The sequence below is a fragment of the Pongo abelii genome, chromosome 13 (assembly GCF_028885655.2).
Source record: "Pongo abelii isolate AG06213 chromosome 13, NHGRI_mPonAbe1-v2.0_pri, whole genome shotgun sequence".
Classification (NCBI taxonomy): Eukaryota; Metazoa; Chordata; class Mammalia; order Primates; family Hominidae; genus Pongo; species Pongo abelii.
In genome coordinates this window covers 115,548,506-115,565,599 of record NC_071998.2, presented here as the reverse complement: position 1 = coordinate 115,565,599, position 17,094 = coordinate 115,548,506, and the positions used below count along the sequence as shown (strand labels likewise).

The following is a 17,094-nucleotide window of genomic DNA, read 5'->3' as shown; positions in this document are numbered from 1 at the left end:
TCGTAAAACCCCAAAACATCACATCAGAAACCCAGGTGTCCTGTGACGCTTCTCGGGATCACAGGAATCGGCTCCCTCCTTCCCGCATCTGCCGAGATTCTGCTGCGAGCCTCCTCTCTCCCCCATTGTCATGTCGCATCAGTCCATAAATATTTAAACAACATGTCATCAGATTATTATAACATATGATCTATAGCACTGATGTGCTGCAGTTCTGTGCATTTGGGCTTCATTTTCAGAATATCGAGACATAAAATATTTATGTATTTAGCCAACCACGCGATCTCACATTCTGTCTCAAAATGCTGGGTGGTGGCAAGACGCTGAACTGAGACACAACGTGTGAAGGGGATGCCTTGTTCTCACGTCGGTTCCTGGGGCATCTGGATTGTTTCTGGTTCATTCTGGGGACGTCACCACGTGGCCTGTGAACAGTGGCTGACTGGGTATATCACAGCAAGCAGAGAGAGAGCCAGGACTAAAGACCCCATCAAAACACCGCAAGTGTCCAAACCACTACAGACTGCCATTTGCATTTCTGCATCTCCGTGAGTCTCCACACAATAGGTGGTTGTTAAACGTCCACCGGGAAGTGAATGCATTCACCTGTGGCACACAGCACACCCTATGGGCTGGCACACAGTAGGGACTCAGTCATATTTGTTCTGTTTCATTCCACCCCCAGTACCCAGCACCAGGCCAGGTACATCAGCAAACAGTGCTGGATGAATGGCAATTGAAGGAGTAAATGTGTGACCAGATAAACCACTTAATTAGCTAATAAATGAATGAGGGATAATGACTCCCTATCTGCTGGTCCAAATTACACTGTGTAAGACCCTCCTCCTGAGAAATAAAGGCTCTCCAGTAACCTGCGCTGGGTAGGAAAAGGGGTTTTTTCTGGGTCATTAAATATCTCAATTGCTAACATTAGCACAGCACAGTGACCATATGTCCTGAAATTTTCAGGACTGTGTAATTTCAAAGATGCCACCCCATAAGCCATTTGAGCATCCAGGGACTTCGCACAGCAAACAGCATCTTCCAAACTGCCTCTCCTGTCCCTGAATGGCACTAAATATTTCTACAGATCACAGCCTGTTTGGGAGTCTGGAAAGTGGGGCCATGATGTGTCTCACTTACAGGAGATCAATGTCTGAAGACACAGAACACCATAAAGGTCTGTGCGAGTGAAAGGTGTTAGCTCAGAGTACAAGTACTTTCTCTGCATGTTTCCCCAGGAAGACGGGGCAGGGACCTCATCTGATTCCTGTGTGTTTCCCCAGGGGCCAAGAAGGCGTGTGGTGCTCAGCCATTCCTTGCTGAATGGCATCGTGAAACCTGGTCACGTGGCTTCCTCATTTCAGGGTCCCAGTGCCCAGCCCAGGGGCGGCCCAGCACCTGGTATGCCTATCACCCCTTGGGGAAAACCACAGAATGTTTTCCAAATGCCACGCTGTCACCACCAGGCTGGCTCCAAGAGCAGGCGGCTCCCACACTTGTCCCAGCCTCTGCACAGACAAAATCCAGTCCTCATTTCCTCTTGGGTTAGGTAAGGAGGCTGGCATTTGAAACACACACAAAAGGCCACTACATTCCCCGGGGAGACGAGCAAAGGAAATGTACACACACTGACTCAGTCCAGCACGCCGTGCCCACTCGAAGTCCTGGTGTAACTGAATCCAGGCGGACTCGACCGGACCCGCCAAGCCCAGCGGCGGGCTCCCTCTCCTTCGCTCTCTTCCGTGTGGTGGTGCCCAGTGATCCTGCCATCTGGGCACCCACCCTGGTGGCTCGCCAAGGCCACAACAGCTACAGAATCTTTCCTCTTTCAATGCTGGGTTTCCTACTTTCTAAGATAGGGTGGAATCTGGGGTCCTGCTCATTTGCCGAAAAGTCACGTCTGTGCTCAGAGGTGGCTTGGTTAGCCTTTCCTCAAAGCAACCCCAAAAGATATGCCCTCTAAACAAAATAAGCGTGTGCTTGGTAGAAAATGCAGCTTTAAGACACAGCACTAACCCATTCCAACCCAAAGCCCTCCTATGCAGACATGTGGGAGCTGCCTCTGCAGGGAAGCGGCATAGGAAGGACAGCCTGTAACTCTGGGAGGTAGAGCCCTTCTGGGCTTAGGTTCCTCTCATTGGAATAATTCGAGGATGAGCATTTCTCTAAGAAACCTCTTCTCCCAGGGCAGGGCCAGCTCAGCTCAACGCAGCCCTATGCAGCCCTGCGCAGCCCACTGAGGGGAGTGAGGAACGTTTGCTAACAGATTCGTTCACTCCATATAAACATTCCCCAAGGATCCGGCCGTGTGCCTACTTAAAACTTCCCATTCACTCAACAAATATTAATTGAGCTCCTCCTATGTGCCAGGCACAATGCTGGGCATGGAGAACACTGTTGTGGTCCACAGACCAAGTCCCATCATCCCCTTCTAGAGTGCATGTTCAGTCTGTGAGGCAGGTTACAACTATGCGATGACAAGACGGATGCTCAGGGGCCCTGGCATGGTACCTGGGTGCACGCTGTTCCTTCCAGCTGCCTGAGGGCCCTCACACAGGCCCTGACCGGCAGCTGGTCACTTCCTGAGGACACATCCTGGTCACTTCCGGAGGGCAGCCTCTGTCCTCCGATTTTCAGCTCAGACCCCCATGCTGTGAGTGTCCTCACAGCACTCAGACTGATGCTCGTCAAGCACCACAGATCCTGGACTCTCTCGGTCTCTGTTTCCTCATCTATAAAGTGGGCATAATGGTACCCACATCACGGCATCACTGGGACGATGAAGTGAGTTCCCTCAGGTTAAGGGTTAGATTAGAACATGGTCCACAGTAAGTGCCTGGTAAGGCCATCTACCGACAGGAACAAATGCCAAGGAAGCAGGAGGAAGTTCCACAGCCCCAGCTCTCACTCCCCGGCCCCACCTGCCTCCCCACCTTGGTGTCTACCTGCCCTTTACCCCAGCCCTCTCAGCCCTCTGGCAAACCCCACGTCTCCTTCCAGGTGGGTTTAAACACCCCTCACTGCCGGAAGCTCTCCTACTTCCCCAGAGAGTACATTCCAAAAGATGCCACCTGCAAATTGATCAAGAGCACCTAAGAAGGGGTTGTGACAGCCTCTGTCCCCACCAGGTGGTGAGAGGCCAATGGGTGGGGCCATTAGAGGGTCTTCGTGTGGGCTCCCAGCACAATGCCTGACCCAGGACTTCCATCCGGACATACGTCATGAAGGAATGAGATAATGTGCCACGCACCAGCCAGCACAAGCATCTCTGGTTAGCAGAAGAGAGTCCACTTAGCCCATAGGACAGTGGACGGTCTGTGTTTTTCCATCAAAACTTTCCACCTGCAGTCCAGGCCCAGGTGTCACAACCAGAGCCTTGACTTGAAAGCTGGGACAGTGATCTGATTTAGGCTACAGAGCAGTAGGCTGCATGTGGGACCTGAGGCTGGTCATGATGTCTCTCTTAGGCCTCAGTGTCCCCATCTGTAAAAGGAGAGGTATTTTTTTTTTTAAAGCAAGAGAAACTTGTCTTTTTTTTTTTTTTGAGACAGAGTCTCACTCTATTGCCCAAGCTGGAGTGCAGTGGTGCCATCTCGGCTCACTGCAACCTCCGCCTCCTGGGTTCAAGTGATTCTCCTGCCTCAGCCTCCCGAGTAGCTGGGATTACAGGCACACGCCACCACGCCCAGCTAATTTTTGTATTTTTAGTAGAGATGGGGTTTCACCATATTGGTCAGGCTGGTCTCAAACTCCTCACCTCGTGATCCGCCTGCCTCGGCCTCCCAATGTGCTGAGATTGCATGCATCCCACCGTGCCTGGCCAAAACTTTTCTGTTTAACATTTTTCTCAGATATATTTAACCATTTTAAAGCAAACCGCTGGATGGGATGTATTACAATCACAATGTTGTGCAACCACCACCTTCATCCAGTTCCAAAACATCTGCGTCACCCCAATAAAAACCCATGTCCCTTAAACAGTCGCTCCCCAGTCTCCCCTCCCCAAAGGCCCTGGAAACCACCAATCTGCTTTCGGTCTATGTGGATTTATCTATTCTGGCTAGTTCACGTATCTTAAAATGATTCCTATGCAAAACCCTCTTATGTAAAACAGGCAACAGGGAGGTGGGTTTGCCCCCTTCGCCTCCCTGGAGCTCACGCTCCTCATCCTTAGTGGCCTTTCAGAGAAAGCTCTGATGCCAGACGCCATTCTTTGCAGAACTCTTTTTTTTTTTGATACAGAGTCTCGCTCTGTTGCCCAGGTTGGAGTGTAGTGGCACGATCTCAGCTCACTGCAGCCTCCGTCTCCCAGGTTCAAGTGATTCTCACGCCTCAGGCTCCTCAGGCTCCCGAGTAGCTGGGATTAAAGGTGTCCACCACCACGCCCAGCTAATTTTTCGTATTTTTAGTAGCGATGGGGTTTTGCCATGTTGGCTAGGCTGGTCTCAAACTCCTGACCTCAAGTGATCTGCCCGCCTCGGCCTCTCAAAGTGCTGGGATTACAGGCGTGAGCCTGTCCTGGTCTTTGTGATTTTTACATTACCTTTTTTGTCATATGGTACCTCTTAGCAGAATTCTAATCCTAAAGTTGAATTTCTAAGGCAGATCACCCCCAAGGGTGCCTGAGGATCACGGGGCTGGTGCCTGGTGTTACTGGCCCGTTTTCCAGATGAGGGAATAGAGGCTGGGCCCCTGTGAAGCCCTGCTTGCATGAGGTGACTACAGAGGAGTAGACCTCCAGAGCCTGGTGACACCCTCTCCCACCACACAGACTACAGCTGGGTCTACGGTGTGACGAGCTGGCAGAGAAGCCGCCCCAGAGCGATGGCCACTTCCGGAGGACAAGGATCTCTCCACCGGCTCAGGAAAACAAGCCAGTTTAAGGGAAACCCAAATGGCTTTGGGGGGGCGGGGGCACAAAATGTGCAGGACTCCCTCAGGCCTTGCCATGCAGACCTTTTCAGGAGGACTGCTGGGGGAAGAGGGCTGCTCACTTCTGCCCCACGGCCAGGCCTGTGACAGCCGCTCCTGTCAGCGCAGTCCTCCGCGGGGCCGACGCTGTGTAAATAATTAACAAAACATCTGCCTCGCTTCATAACACACAGTGGCTGACACAGCTCTCAGGGCCTTCAGAGACCCTCCAACACCACGCCGAGGACTTATGGCCTCGCCTTGTGGGGGCAGGTGGGAACGAGAGCAGATACTGACAGGCAAACATTTTCCTGAGGCGCCACAGGGCCACCCTGGTGCTTAAATCCTGCCTCTTTGCAAACTGCGCTGTCTCCTTCCCTTCCGTTTTGGGAGCCATGATCCTAGGAAGGTGCTCTGGTGGAATCCAGAGGGGTCCCCGGCACCTGCTTCTGGCCTTGTTTAGGGCCTCAATGTAGGGGCACTGGAGACACTCTGGGCCACGGACCAAGGGTCCCGGCTGAGTGACCCTGGGTGGGTCCTTGGTCATTAAAGATTTTCCATGTCTCTCATGTAATCTTGGGGAATGAGCATCAAGCACTTACAAGGTGCTGAGCATCTGAAATGCATTATTTCACTTAGTTCCTCCCCCAAAGCTTCTGAGGCCATAATATTGTCCCTGTTTTCCAGATGATGACGCTGAGGCTCAGTGGGCGACGTGCTCGTGAGAGGCAGGTCTAGGACTCCAGCCTCACTCACTCCATCGGGTGCCCGGGCTCAGGCTCTCAATGCAGTTGTGGGGGAGCGCCTTGCTCTCTCTGAGCCTCAGGTTCTGTTCTGTGAAACAGATGGGTGGCAAGAGTCCTTCAGACTCCAAAAGTCCACAATAAATAAACCCAGTGTTCGTCTCAACCGCAGTGGGTGTGTGCGAAGCTCTCTGGATTGGGAGCCCAGTGAAGTCCTCATCAGCAGCTTGGATTCATTAGAGCTGAAGGTCATGTGCACCCATCCTTTTGCAGGTGTCTTCCCAACAAGCCCAAGTTTCAAAGACGTTGAGGACAAGGAACAAGAGAGGGCAGGCATTCGAGAAGGGGCCTGTGGACTAATTCCCATACTGCCATTCACCTGCAGTAAGAACGCGCCTCTGGAACATGAAGAAGTTCTTCTTAAAGGGATCTCTGTTCACCCAGGTCAACATGACCCACCCCGCAAGCCTCAGCCTAATTCTGAAGCATGAGGGTTAAACAATTTGGGGAAAATGCAGGCACTGCAGGCTCTGAATGGCAACTTCCCTCCCCCTTCCCGTCCAAATTCCTTCACACTCTATGGAATTCCTACATAAAGCCCCTTTTTTCTTTTCTATGAGGTCACCATCACGCAGATGTCTAAGAGAAAGAAAGAACGGCTCCATGCAGATCCAGGCCATTGCAACTGAATGCATTTCAGATCTCGGCCACCCCATCTTTCAATTCCCATGGCCCCCCAACTCGCCAGCCACAGCTATAGTGCCAGTGGCCAGTCAGGTCTGGTGGGGTGCTGTGATCCTGCCCTTGCTGGAGGCCAAAAGGCCTGGCTAGAAGACCTGTGCCTTTACCACCAGACCACCCGAGAAGTCATCTGTGGAAAAATCCAGAATTGGAGACAATGGCGCAGCCCGTGTATGTGGGGGTCTGTTTCCACACAAGCAAGTCCTGTTAGAGGGACAGATGTCAAAATGCTAGCTCCCACTCCAAGTTCAAGTTCCCAAAGTTAACGTCACAGGAAATTACACCACCAACTGATTTGCCCCAATGTCGGCTCCTCTGTCTGGAAGTCGAGTCTGAGAAGGCCATTGGTTTAGTTCAGCTTTGGCCAAAGGAAGGGACCAGCTCAGACAGGAATGAGTGAAAGTGCTGGCCTGATTTTTTTTCTTTTTAAACTAACATTTTCCCCAAAAGTTATCTTGCCATTACCCAAGAGTCATAAGTGAAAAGACAGCTAAATACCAAAAAGCCACTGAGGCCCTCAACAGTGCCTGCTCATTTCAAAGCCATCTCACGGACAGCCAGGGGGTGCCTGGGCCACCGCAGACCACCCCTCACTCCAAGAGCACTCCTGCTCCCCAGAGCTCCATGTTCCATGTAAAGTTCCATGGCATGTGCACACCACTTCCTAAGAATGATGTCAGCAAAAAAAAAAAAAAAAAAAAAAGATAAAAATGTGGAAAAAAGGACTATTTTTACCTCCCCAAATCACAGGCCAGACGGGAGAAAAATCCATCAATGCCAGAAATGTGGCTGAGCCTTCGCACAAGATCTATTATTTCACACCTTAAATTAACGCATCTCAAAGCAATTTGCAAATGTTCGTCAATTTGCAGAATACACATGGAAGGGAGAGAAATACCTTTTCCTTTCAACACCGAAGGACACTGGCAGGGGGGCACAACACGGCCCAAACCACACAGGTCCTCACACACAACATTCATTTCAAGCACATGTAGTAGAAGCCGTGATCGAAATGGAAATGAGCAGGGAAAAAAGGCAGGCAGGTGACTTAAACGACAAGTGACAAGAAGCCTACCTACAAGTGATCACTATCGCTGTCAGATATTTAGGACTGTGAGTCAGGCCCATGAAGGTGACATCAGGGAGTCAGAACACCGGACTCTTCCTGCGAACAGTGTCCCAGCCTCATCTCCACACAAACCTGGCAGTGCCTACCCGTATTTAATCTTGGATGATTCACCAGAGCCCTCCACTCTCCACCCTCCAACTCCCTTGCTTGGTCTAGCCTGAGAAGAGGAAGGAAATATTCTTCTCCTTTTGACAATTGTTTTGACACTTCCCTTATGAAAAGTATCTGGGGCACTTAAAGAAAAGAAAAAATGTGAACGGAGGCCCTTTCTCTCCAGTAGCTCTGGCCCTGGGCGAGGAAGGCCAGCAGTGCCTTCTGGAAGACTTCTCCCAGGTCTCGGGCAACCCAGCCCTGCAGGAACTTAGCCTGTCTTAACCTACTTGGCTTTGTAGCATGCAACAGGAGCAAAGCACGACAAAGGCAGCCAGATGTGGTTTAAGGTGAGGAACTCTGGAATCAGAGACATAGGTTTGAATCCCGACTCTGCCATTTGCGGGTTTATGACCCTGCCCAAGTTACTTAACCTCCCTCTCTGTAAGCTCAGGAAAATGACACTGAACCTCAGCACAGGCCAGGCACCCAGCCCACAGTGCCTGCTAAGCTTCCTAGTACAGTGGGGAGACCATGGGCTCTGCTCAGACAAGCCTGGGTTCAAATCCAGCTCTGCTGCGTATTAGCACATGGTCTTTGGCGCATTCTCTCATCTCTCTGTGCCCCGGTTTCCTCATCTGTAAATGGGCATCGTGACAGCTCCCATCTCAGTGTTGGTGAGTGGACTGGGTGAAATACGGCACCAGACCTAGCACACAGTATATCCTCAGTAAATGGGGACGTGGCCGGGCATGGTGGCTCATGCCTGTAATTCCAGCACTTTGGGAGGCCAAGGCGGGCAGATCACCTGAGGTCAGGAGTTCGAGACCAGGCTGGCTGGCCCAACACGGTGAAACCCCATCTCTACTAAAAATACAAAAATTATCTGGGTGTGGTGGCACGGGCCTGTAATCCCAGCTACTCAGGAGGCTGAGGCAGGAGGCTCACTTGAACCCAGGAGGCAGAGGGTGCAGTGAGCTGAGATTGCACCACTGTACTCCAGCCTGGGCAACAGAGTGAGACTCTGTCTCAAAAATAAATAAATAAATAAATAAAAATAAATGGGGACCATCTGTCGTGGTGCTACTTTAACGAAATTATGCAAGTCATGTCTCTGAACCTCGGTTTTCTCATTTGTGAAATGGGGATAATAAACCCTATCTACGATGAGCAGAAAATGAACGGATGTGTGCTAAAGTACTCAGCACTAGGTCTGTGCACCTTAGCCAGTCAAATACCACATCCCAAGTGCAATGGAAAGAGGAAAGGCTGTGAAGCTGGGCAGGTGACTTCAGATTCTGCCCCCACCTCCTCTCAGCTGCCCCAGGACACAGGCTTGACCCCCGTGTGCCTCAGTTTCCTTGTGCACAAAACCAAAAGCATTTTCTGTCACAGAAGACCAATGGGAGATTCACACCCCCAGAACGGCTCCCAGCACACAGCCCCTTCTGCTCCGCAAAAGGGAACTTCCTCCCCATTTCCCTCCTCTGTCCTTGTTCAAACCCACCAGAAATGCCACCAGTTGAAGCCGGGCGCTCCATTTCTGGAAACCTAAACAGCTCTAAATCCAGACCAACCTGGGTCTAAGGCCTTCAGTCTGAGACTTTATTTTGTGGAGATACAAACTACTTTTTAGTCATTTCCGAAGCAGACGGGACAGCAGAGGCTGACAAACCACAGGGACCATTTTAAATCCTGGGCCTTTTCTTCTGGGAAGTTAGGCAAGAACCTTCCCAAATGTTTGCCCGTCAGGCTCTCTGCCAGGGAGTGACTCACTCCACGGCTCCCCACAGGCATATTTTATTTGGGGGTGGGGGACGCAGGGAGGGCTTGGCCTTGATGGGGGAAGGAGAGGGGGCATTTCCAGCAAACCCAGAAGGTGTTTTCTTTTTTTCATTTTCAGGAGAAAAAAGAAAAAGAATGTGGGTCTTTTTTGCTTCCTTCCAGGTTTTGTTTGCTAAAAGAAGACGTCCAAAGTTCACTCGGTAAGCTCAAACTCGCTGAGTCCGGGGCAGGCGCTTCCAGATGGCTCTGCGTCCCTTTCAATGAAATTCTTCTTCCATTAACGACAGGGTTTTTAAACGTGCCTCCAAGACCTGCCTGCACGTACTGTACACCAAACTAAGGCGACATTTTCCCCCAAAAAAGGCAAGCTGAATTTGGAAAAGTCAGAGCAACTAGGGAGCTCTGGAGTTTCTAAAGTTTGCCTTAAAGCAATTAAGACTTTCAACTGCAAAGATTTTCAACAGTTAGAGAGCGCGCACACACACAAAAGCCTGTCAGTCAAAACTGCAACGACAGACCTCGGAAGCTGGTGTCCCAAGCCCGCTGTGATCAATTTGTTACTGTCCTGGGATTCACACTTGGAGCCTAGGCGAGGTATAAATAAATCAAAAGATCCGTCTACTTAGCAGGGCAGGCAGAGAGGCCCCCATATACACAGGCAAGTCTAGGGTCAGCCCCCCAGGCCTGGCTGGAGAGAGACAAAAACAAAGACAGGAGAGCCCGGAGGATATTTAGGAAAACACACGTCCTCGGGTGGCCGGCCGAGGGGCCCACCACAGCCTCCGCTCGCCCAGCCTGTGTGTGCAGAGAGGGTCCTGCCAGTGGCCCTGCCACAGCCTGGCTCTAAGACCTTTGCCTCTGTCAGGCCCAGCCAGGCTCTGAGTCTGCCCTCCCAGCCCCTGTTTCACCAGATCAGGCCCAGCCCCGACCCCCAGCACATGCCAGGCCGCTTCTCTCTCCACGGGCTCCCTGGCTCGGGGGCCATCACTGTGCAAAGGCCTGGTGGGGGCAAAGGGGGCCCCTCAACCTCAGTAATAAACACGCTCGCACGGTCCTGCACACTCGTTATACTCACACCCACACAGGCACACTTTCGCCCTTCTAGGCTCACGCATGTGCTTGCACACAAATCACTTTGGAATGCACACACGTGCACACACACACTCCCTGAGACCCGCACGTACTCCCTGCGGCGCCCGGCACACTCCTCCGCCCGTCGTCCCCACTCGGGAAGTGGGTAGCGGGGAGCCATGCCCGCGTCCCCGCACGCACTCACCCCAACAACGCCACCAGACGCTCCGGGGTGCACACGCACACCCGCCGGGGACGCGCACACCCCGGGACACGCGGACACGCCGCCCCCGCCCGCCTGGCCGCCGACACGCTCAGCCCCGCGCGGCCACACGCGCGCCCGCCTCCCGCTCTCCCCCGCGGAGCTCTGGGCGCGCGCCCGTCCTCGGCCCGGCTGGGGGTGACGGCCCCGCCGCCTGGCCCCCGCCCTTCCCCGGCTCGCGGGGCCCCACCGGCCCGACCCCAGCCCCAGGCCACTCACCGGCGCGCGGGCGGGCTCGGCTGCCGCGGGGGGACCGGTGCGCGGGCCCGCGGGCGGCTGGAGCGGTGCGTCCCACACGAGTTGGCGGCGCAGCGGCCTCACGCCCGTCAGCTCGGTTCCGCCGCCGCCGCCGCCTGCGCGGGCCCGCGCGCGCGCGCGCCCGCCCCTCCCCGCCGCGGGGCCGCGCCGCCCCCAGCGCTCGTGCGCGCTGCCGCCACGCAAGCTTGAGGGGCGGGGGGCGCCCCGGCGGCGTCCTTCCTGGGCCTGGACCCCTCGACTCCGCCGAGTTCTGCGGCCGATCAGCTCGGCCGAGGAACCCCTTCCCCATTTCAGAGATGGGAAGACTGAGGCCCAGACTCACAGGGCGCAAGCCGGCGTCTCCCCATCTTCTCCGGCTCTAGACTTACGATGAGGGTCTGCAGTCAGCCAACCCTTGGACTCCTCCAAGTGCGTCTTCGGATTCCCCATCGCCTAGCATTGCTTCTGCCACAGCCCTAGTCATACTGAAATTGGCACAGTAACAAGCACTTATTGTGCGCCAGCTGAATGCGGGCACTGAAGTAGGCTCCAAGAGTATTCCGATGAGGGGAAAGCCCTGCCCCCTGCCCTCAAAGTGCCAGAGACTCTTCATCTGGAGCTCCCACTTCCTGTGGCCCCCGGGGGACCAGCAAGAGCCAATGTACAGAGGTTTCTGGAAGTAGTAAAAGTCCCTACTAAAGAATGTTGAACACCCCCTCTAGAAATCAGAGCCTCCCTGAGACCCAAGCAGCTCAGTTCTCACTTCACCTCCTCCCCGCACCGAGAGCGGCCGCTCCTGGCTGGGCCGTTTCCACCCCTGCTGCTTCCCCTCCACGTTCAAAATTGTGCTGCACCCCAGGAGGGCTGGAGCCAGGGACGCTGACTGCCTGCTTGGGCACAGCACTGTACTTGGCACAGGGTGAATGCCTGTCTGGCTTCTGTTTGCCAAATGAATGGAAGTGCTTCAACTGGCTGTGATCTGTAATAATGACACCAACTGAGCGTCCACCACGTGTGCCAACGTTACCCTTGTGCCCATTTTACAGATGGGCTTTGAGGCTTAGAAATGAAATTTCAGGCTGGGTGCGGTGGCTCACACCTGTAGTAATCCCAGTACTATGGGAGGCTGAGGTGGGAGGATGCCTTGAGGCCAGGAGTTTGAGGCCAGCCTGGGCAATATGGCAAAACCCCATGTCTACAGAAAAATGTAAGAATTAGCTGGGTGTGGTAGTGCCTGCCTGCAGTCCCAGCTACTCGGGAGGCTGAGGCGGGAGGATCTCTTGAGCATAGGAGTTAGCAGCTGCAGTGAGCTATGATCACACCACTGCACTCCAGCCTGGACAACAACAATAAAAAGCAAATTCTTTTGTTCAAAGTCACCCAGATGGTAAGTGGTTGAGCTGGAAAGCGGACGGCAGATTGTCTAATTCCAGTGCCTGTATGTCCAATCACTAGGCAGCCCTGCCTCAGGAACAGCATAGCCCTGGGCTTCTGGAACAAGAGGGCAGACCAGGCAGCAGCTGGCCCACAGGAGCAGGCCTGGTCCCAGCTCTTGTGGATGAAAATGCAGACATCACAAACCAATGGGGAGGAAATGGATTGTTCTGCAAATTGTTTAGCCGTTTAGCTGGAGATCTGTTTATAGCCTTGCCTCACATGATATACAGCACAATAAATGTCAGACAGATTGAAAAGTTGAATAGAAGAAATAAACACTGCAACAAATAATAGAAAGAAATCAAAGTTCTGAGACAGCGTATTGCAGTGTTACTAGAGGATTTGTGATACTGGCCATATTCGTGCAGCAAACATTAGTTCATTCATTGGTTCACCTGACACATCTATGAGCACCTTCCATGGGCCAGGTACTTTTCTAGGCACTGGGATAAAGGAGTGAACAAAATATGGCCTTTTCTTGGGGCTTCAGTCAAGGGGGAGGGATGGGGTGGGAGGAAGACACTGTGAATATCTGCCATTTCAAGGATAGTAAGTTTGGGCCGGGCACGGTGGCTCACGCCTGTAATCCCAGCACTTTGGGAGGCCGAGGCCGGCGGATCACGAGGTCAGGAGATCGAGACCATCCTGGATAACACAGTGAAACCCTGTCTCTACTAAAAATACAAAAAAAATAGCAGGGCGTGGTGGCCGGCGCCTGTAGTCCCAGCTACTCGGGAGGCTGAGGCAGGAGAATGGCGTGAACCCGGGAGGCGGAGTTTGCAGTGAGCCGAGATCGCGCCACTGCACTTCAGCCTGGGCGACAGAGCGAGACTCCGTCTCAAAAAAAAAAAAAAAAAAGTTTGATGGAGAAATAACTCAGGGAAGGGTAGGAGGACCCAGGGGTGCTTTTTTATAGGGGGTGCTGGGGGAAGGCCTTTCTGATGAGGTGACATCTGAGCAGAGGCCTGAATGAGGGAGTGGGAGAAGTCAGTAGGGGCCCACTGTGTGGAGGGCAGGTCCCATGCTCTGGCAGCTATTCAGTTAAGCTACAGAGCAAGAACCAGAAACTCCCTTTTGAAGGAAACTTTGAGAGCCACACCAGGCCACTGGGAGGAAAAGGACTGCCCCCACCCCCAACACACAATATCTGTGTAAGACTTTACTGCTTGCAAAGCCCTTCCCCAGCTTCACAGAACCCCTATGACAGATACTTGTGATGTCCTCATTTTCCAGTTAGGAAACCGAGGCTCAGAGAGGTCAAGCAATTTGTCCCAGGTCACACAGCCAGTGATAATCAACAGAGGTAGGTCTGGCTGCAGGCAGGCTGAGTGTTAGGGGAATAAAGAAGCCTTGTTCTGGGATACAGGAGTGAACAAAATCTAGCCCTGACTCTCTTGGGGCTTCAGCCAAGGTGGGAGAGTGGGATGGGAGGAAGACACTGTGAATGTCTGGCATTTCAAAGATAAGAAGTTTGGTGGAGACCAGGCACAGTGGCTCACCCTGTAATCCCAGCACTTTGGGAGGCCGAGGTGGTGGATCACCTGAGGTCAGGAGTTCAAGACCAGCCTGGCCAACATGGCGAAACCCCATCTCTACTAAAAATAAAAAAATTAGCTGGGCATGGTGGCACATGCCTGTAATCCCAGCTACTCAGGAGGCTGAGGCTGGAGAATTGCTTGACCCTAGGAGGCCGAGATTGCAGTGAACTGAGATCATGCCACTGCATTCCAGCCTGGACAACAGAGCAAGACTCTGTTTCAAAAAAAAAAAAAAGTTTGATGAAGAAATAAAGCAGGGATGGGTAGGAGGACCCAGGAATGCTTTTGCATCGGGGGTCCCCCTCCCCCTTGGATGGGAGCAGGGTGGGGGAGGCCCATGCACCCCATTTTCCTGGCCTTCCTCCTTCTCCTCCATCCCTCATGGCCACTTCTTTCCCTCTGTCCTGGGCCCTGTGCAGATGGTCCCAGCTCCTGGTGACGCTATGGGGCAAATATCAGGGTTAACCTGCTCAGAGATCCTTGAATTCCCTGCAGTACTCTGCTACCCTGACGAGGGCACAGTGGAGTGATAAGGTACAACGCAAGCTGAACCCCACTCAACTTTTGTTTTTAACTCAAAGGAGTTTTTAGGGAGTCCCAAAATGAGTCATCGTGAAGCGGTGCTTTGCAAAATGACACCCAGAATTAGGATGAGCGTCTCCCTGCACACGGTGCCTCACACTTCTGCCCACCGAGGCGTTGTTCATCTGGTCTGGGAGAAAGTCTGTCTCCGTTCACCCCCAAAGAGTTTCAGGATTCAGTGTGTGTTGTTTCATTATTTCTCTGCACGAAGGGAAGAGAAACTACCGCTTGCCGGGTACCTTCTCTGCATCTGTATGAGACAGTTAATTCTTACAGCATCCCTGGAGATAGGGGTCATGATTTATGTTTTATAGATGAAGAAACCGAGGCTCAGAAAATAGTCAGGATTTGAATCCAGGTTAACTCAAGTCCTTTATTGTTGTTAGTTTTGGGGGAGGGGGTAGTGGGAGAGAGAGGAGAGGCAAGAAGAACTTAGAATCAGGCCATGTTCCTTTGAAGTCCCTTTGTTACAAAATATCTTCTTGCCAGCTTCCCTGCGATGGGATTTTTTGTGGGGAGAGAGTTCCAGTTTTCCCAGAAGGATTCATTTGCTCTCGTCGAATAATCTTGTGATTATTAACAGCAACCCCTTTCCCTCTGCAAGTGTCTTGCTTTGGATGATCAACTTTAGGGTCACCTTGGTTGTCTGCAAAGGCCACTGCATTGGGGGATTCATTTTTTACATTATACAAAAAGAGGGCGTCTTGTCTGCTGGGCCCTTCGCCACATACTGATGTCTGGGTGTCCCGCCAAGAACTTCCAGGAGAGTTTAAGCAGTTAAGTCACATTTTTAGGAGCAGCAAACCCTGCTGGCTGCAGAAGGAGTTGGGACCCTCTCCGTCTCCTCCCCAGCCCTGCCACCACTCCCTGTGTGACCCCAGGCCAGTTCCTGCCTAGCACAATGTGGGGATGGGTCTCCAAGAGTCCTGTCAACCTTGATCTTCTAAGATTTCCTGTTACTCGATGACCCTGGGGAATTTCGGTCAGGATAGGGATGTAGGAGACATCACATCATCATGTGGCTCACTTTATAAAGTAGCCGGCTCATTTTTGGTTATTTAACTTAAAAAATGTTTAATTTGTTTCTTGAATAGATAATACTTGCCCACAGTTCAAAATTCAAAAGGCACAGAAGGGAACAAAGTGAAAAGTGTCCTTTCTACCCCTATCTCCCAGCCACCTGGTTCTTATCCCTGGAGGGAGCCAATGTTGCCAAATACATGCTGTCCCAGACAGTGTGTTTTGTGTGGGCGTGTATATATGTATGCACGTGTATATGGTCATTTGTATGTGAATGTATATGTATTTCTTCTTATTTTTTGCTCATATAATAGCATACAATCTACACTATTGTGTATCTTATGTTTTCTTCACTTCTTGGAGACCATTTCCTGTTAGCTCCAGAAAAACTGTTTCCTTTTATATGACTGCATAGTATTCCAAACGATTTGCATTTAATTCACATAGAGGCCGGGCGAGGTGGCTCACGCCTGTAATCCCAGCATTTTGAGAGGCCAGGGTGGGTGGATCATATGAAGTCAGGAGTTCAAGACCAGCCTGGCCAACATAGTGAAACTCTGTCTCTACTAAAAATGCAAAAATTAGCTGGGTGTGGTGGCGGGCACCTGTAATCCCAGCTACTCAGGAGGCTGAGACAGAAGAATCGCTTGAACCCAGGAGGCAGAGGTTGCAGTGAGCCCGAGACTGCACCATTGCACTCCAGCCTGGGCGACAGAGTGAGACTCTGTCTCACAAAAAAAAAAAAAAAAAAAAAAAAAATCCACATAGAGCAAGCATCTGCTCTGTTTAATCCGCATAGAGCAAACACTCTGTGTACTGTTCTAAATATTGTGGGAGAGAACAGAAGTTTCAGCCATGGCCCCTGCCCTCAAGATTTTATGGTCTGGTTGGGGACAGGAACATTGGAGAGGAAGAGAAGAGTACTCTCTCCACGGGTCCCCATGCCTGTATATGAGGTTAGCTTTGGAGCTAATTTTTAAAACTCTCTGCTCCAGGCATCTGTAGAGTTGTTTTAAGAGTCCAGACATAGGTTCTTTTGAGACTTGAAAACTCAGTCTGCCTCTTCTTTGCAGTTCAAGTTCCTGCCATCCATTTCCGCACTGTGGGCCTCAGTTTCCTCATCTGTCAAAGCGGGGCAGGCAGCCTCTCTTGCAGGATTGGGGTAGTCGCCTGAGATTGTACTCCTGAAAATGCTCAGTGAAGAGTTGGAGGCTGTGCTCCAAGGCTAGAGGATCCGGGAAGAATGAGGTGGGGCTTGGAGGAATACTTTAAATGCAGTGTGTCATCGGCTCTTCCTGCCGCAGGGAAGCATTTTGTCTTTCATGCGTTGCTGTTCTTGTGACAGGGCCTGCTAACCGGTTATCTCCTCCTGCCTTTGGCAGTGACTGCTGCCAACTCTGAGTCCTCACCCTACACGGTTGGAGACCCCACACCCCAGGTGGTTTCTGGAATGTGGGAAAAAAAGAAGTTATCAAGGATTTTCATTCCCACCCTCACTTTACAGATGGGACTTGCTCAAGGCCACGCAGCTATCAAGAGGCAGAA

General features: G+C 52.1%; 1 protein-coding gene across 6 annotated transcripts in view; it reads right to left on the bottom strand.

The window, feature by feature from the left end:
- NEK6 (NIMA related kinase 6) overlaps positions 1 to 11,468 on the bottom strand; it is a 105,032-nt gene extending 93,564 nt beyond the window's left edge. For 2 of the 6 annotated variants that reach the window (XM_063714426.1, XM_024252604.3), the window contains exon 1: positions 10,955 to 11,110. Coding sequence is in view for 2 of the 6 variants with exons in the window: in XM_063714424.1 (XP_063570494.1) it covers positions 11,316 to 11,340 (25 nt within the window). In the remaining 4 variants the exon portion in view is untranslated. Of the gene's footprint in view, positions 1 to 10,678; positions 10,803 to 10,954; positions 11,111 to 11,315 lie in introns of those variants that run through there. The other 4 variants (XM_009244852.4, XM_003777446.5, XM_063714424.1 and 1 more) reach the window with 3 other exon arrangements.
- Between the last annotated feature and the right edge of the window lie 5,626 nt (positions 11,469 to 17,094).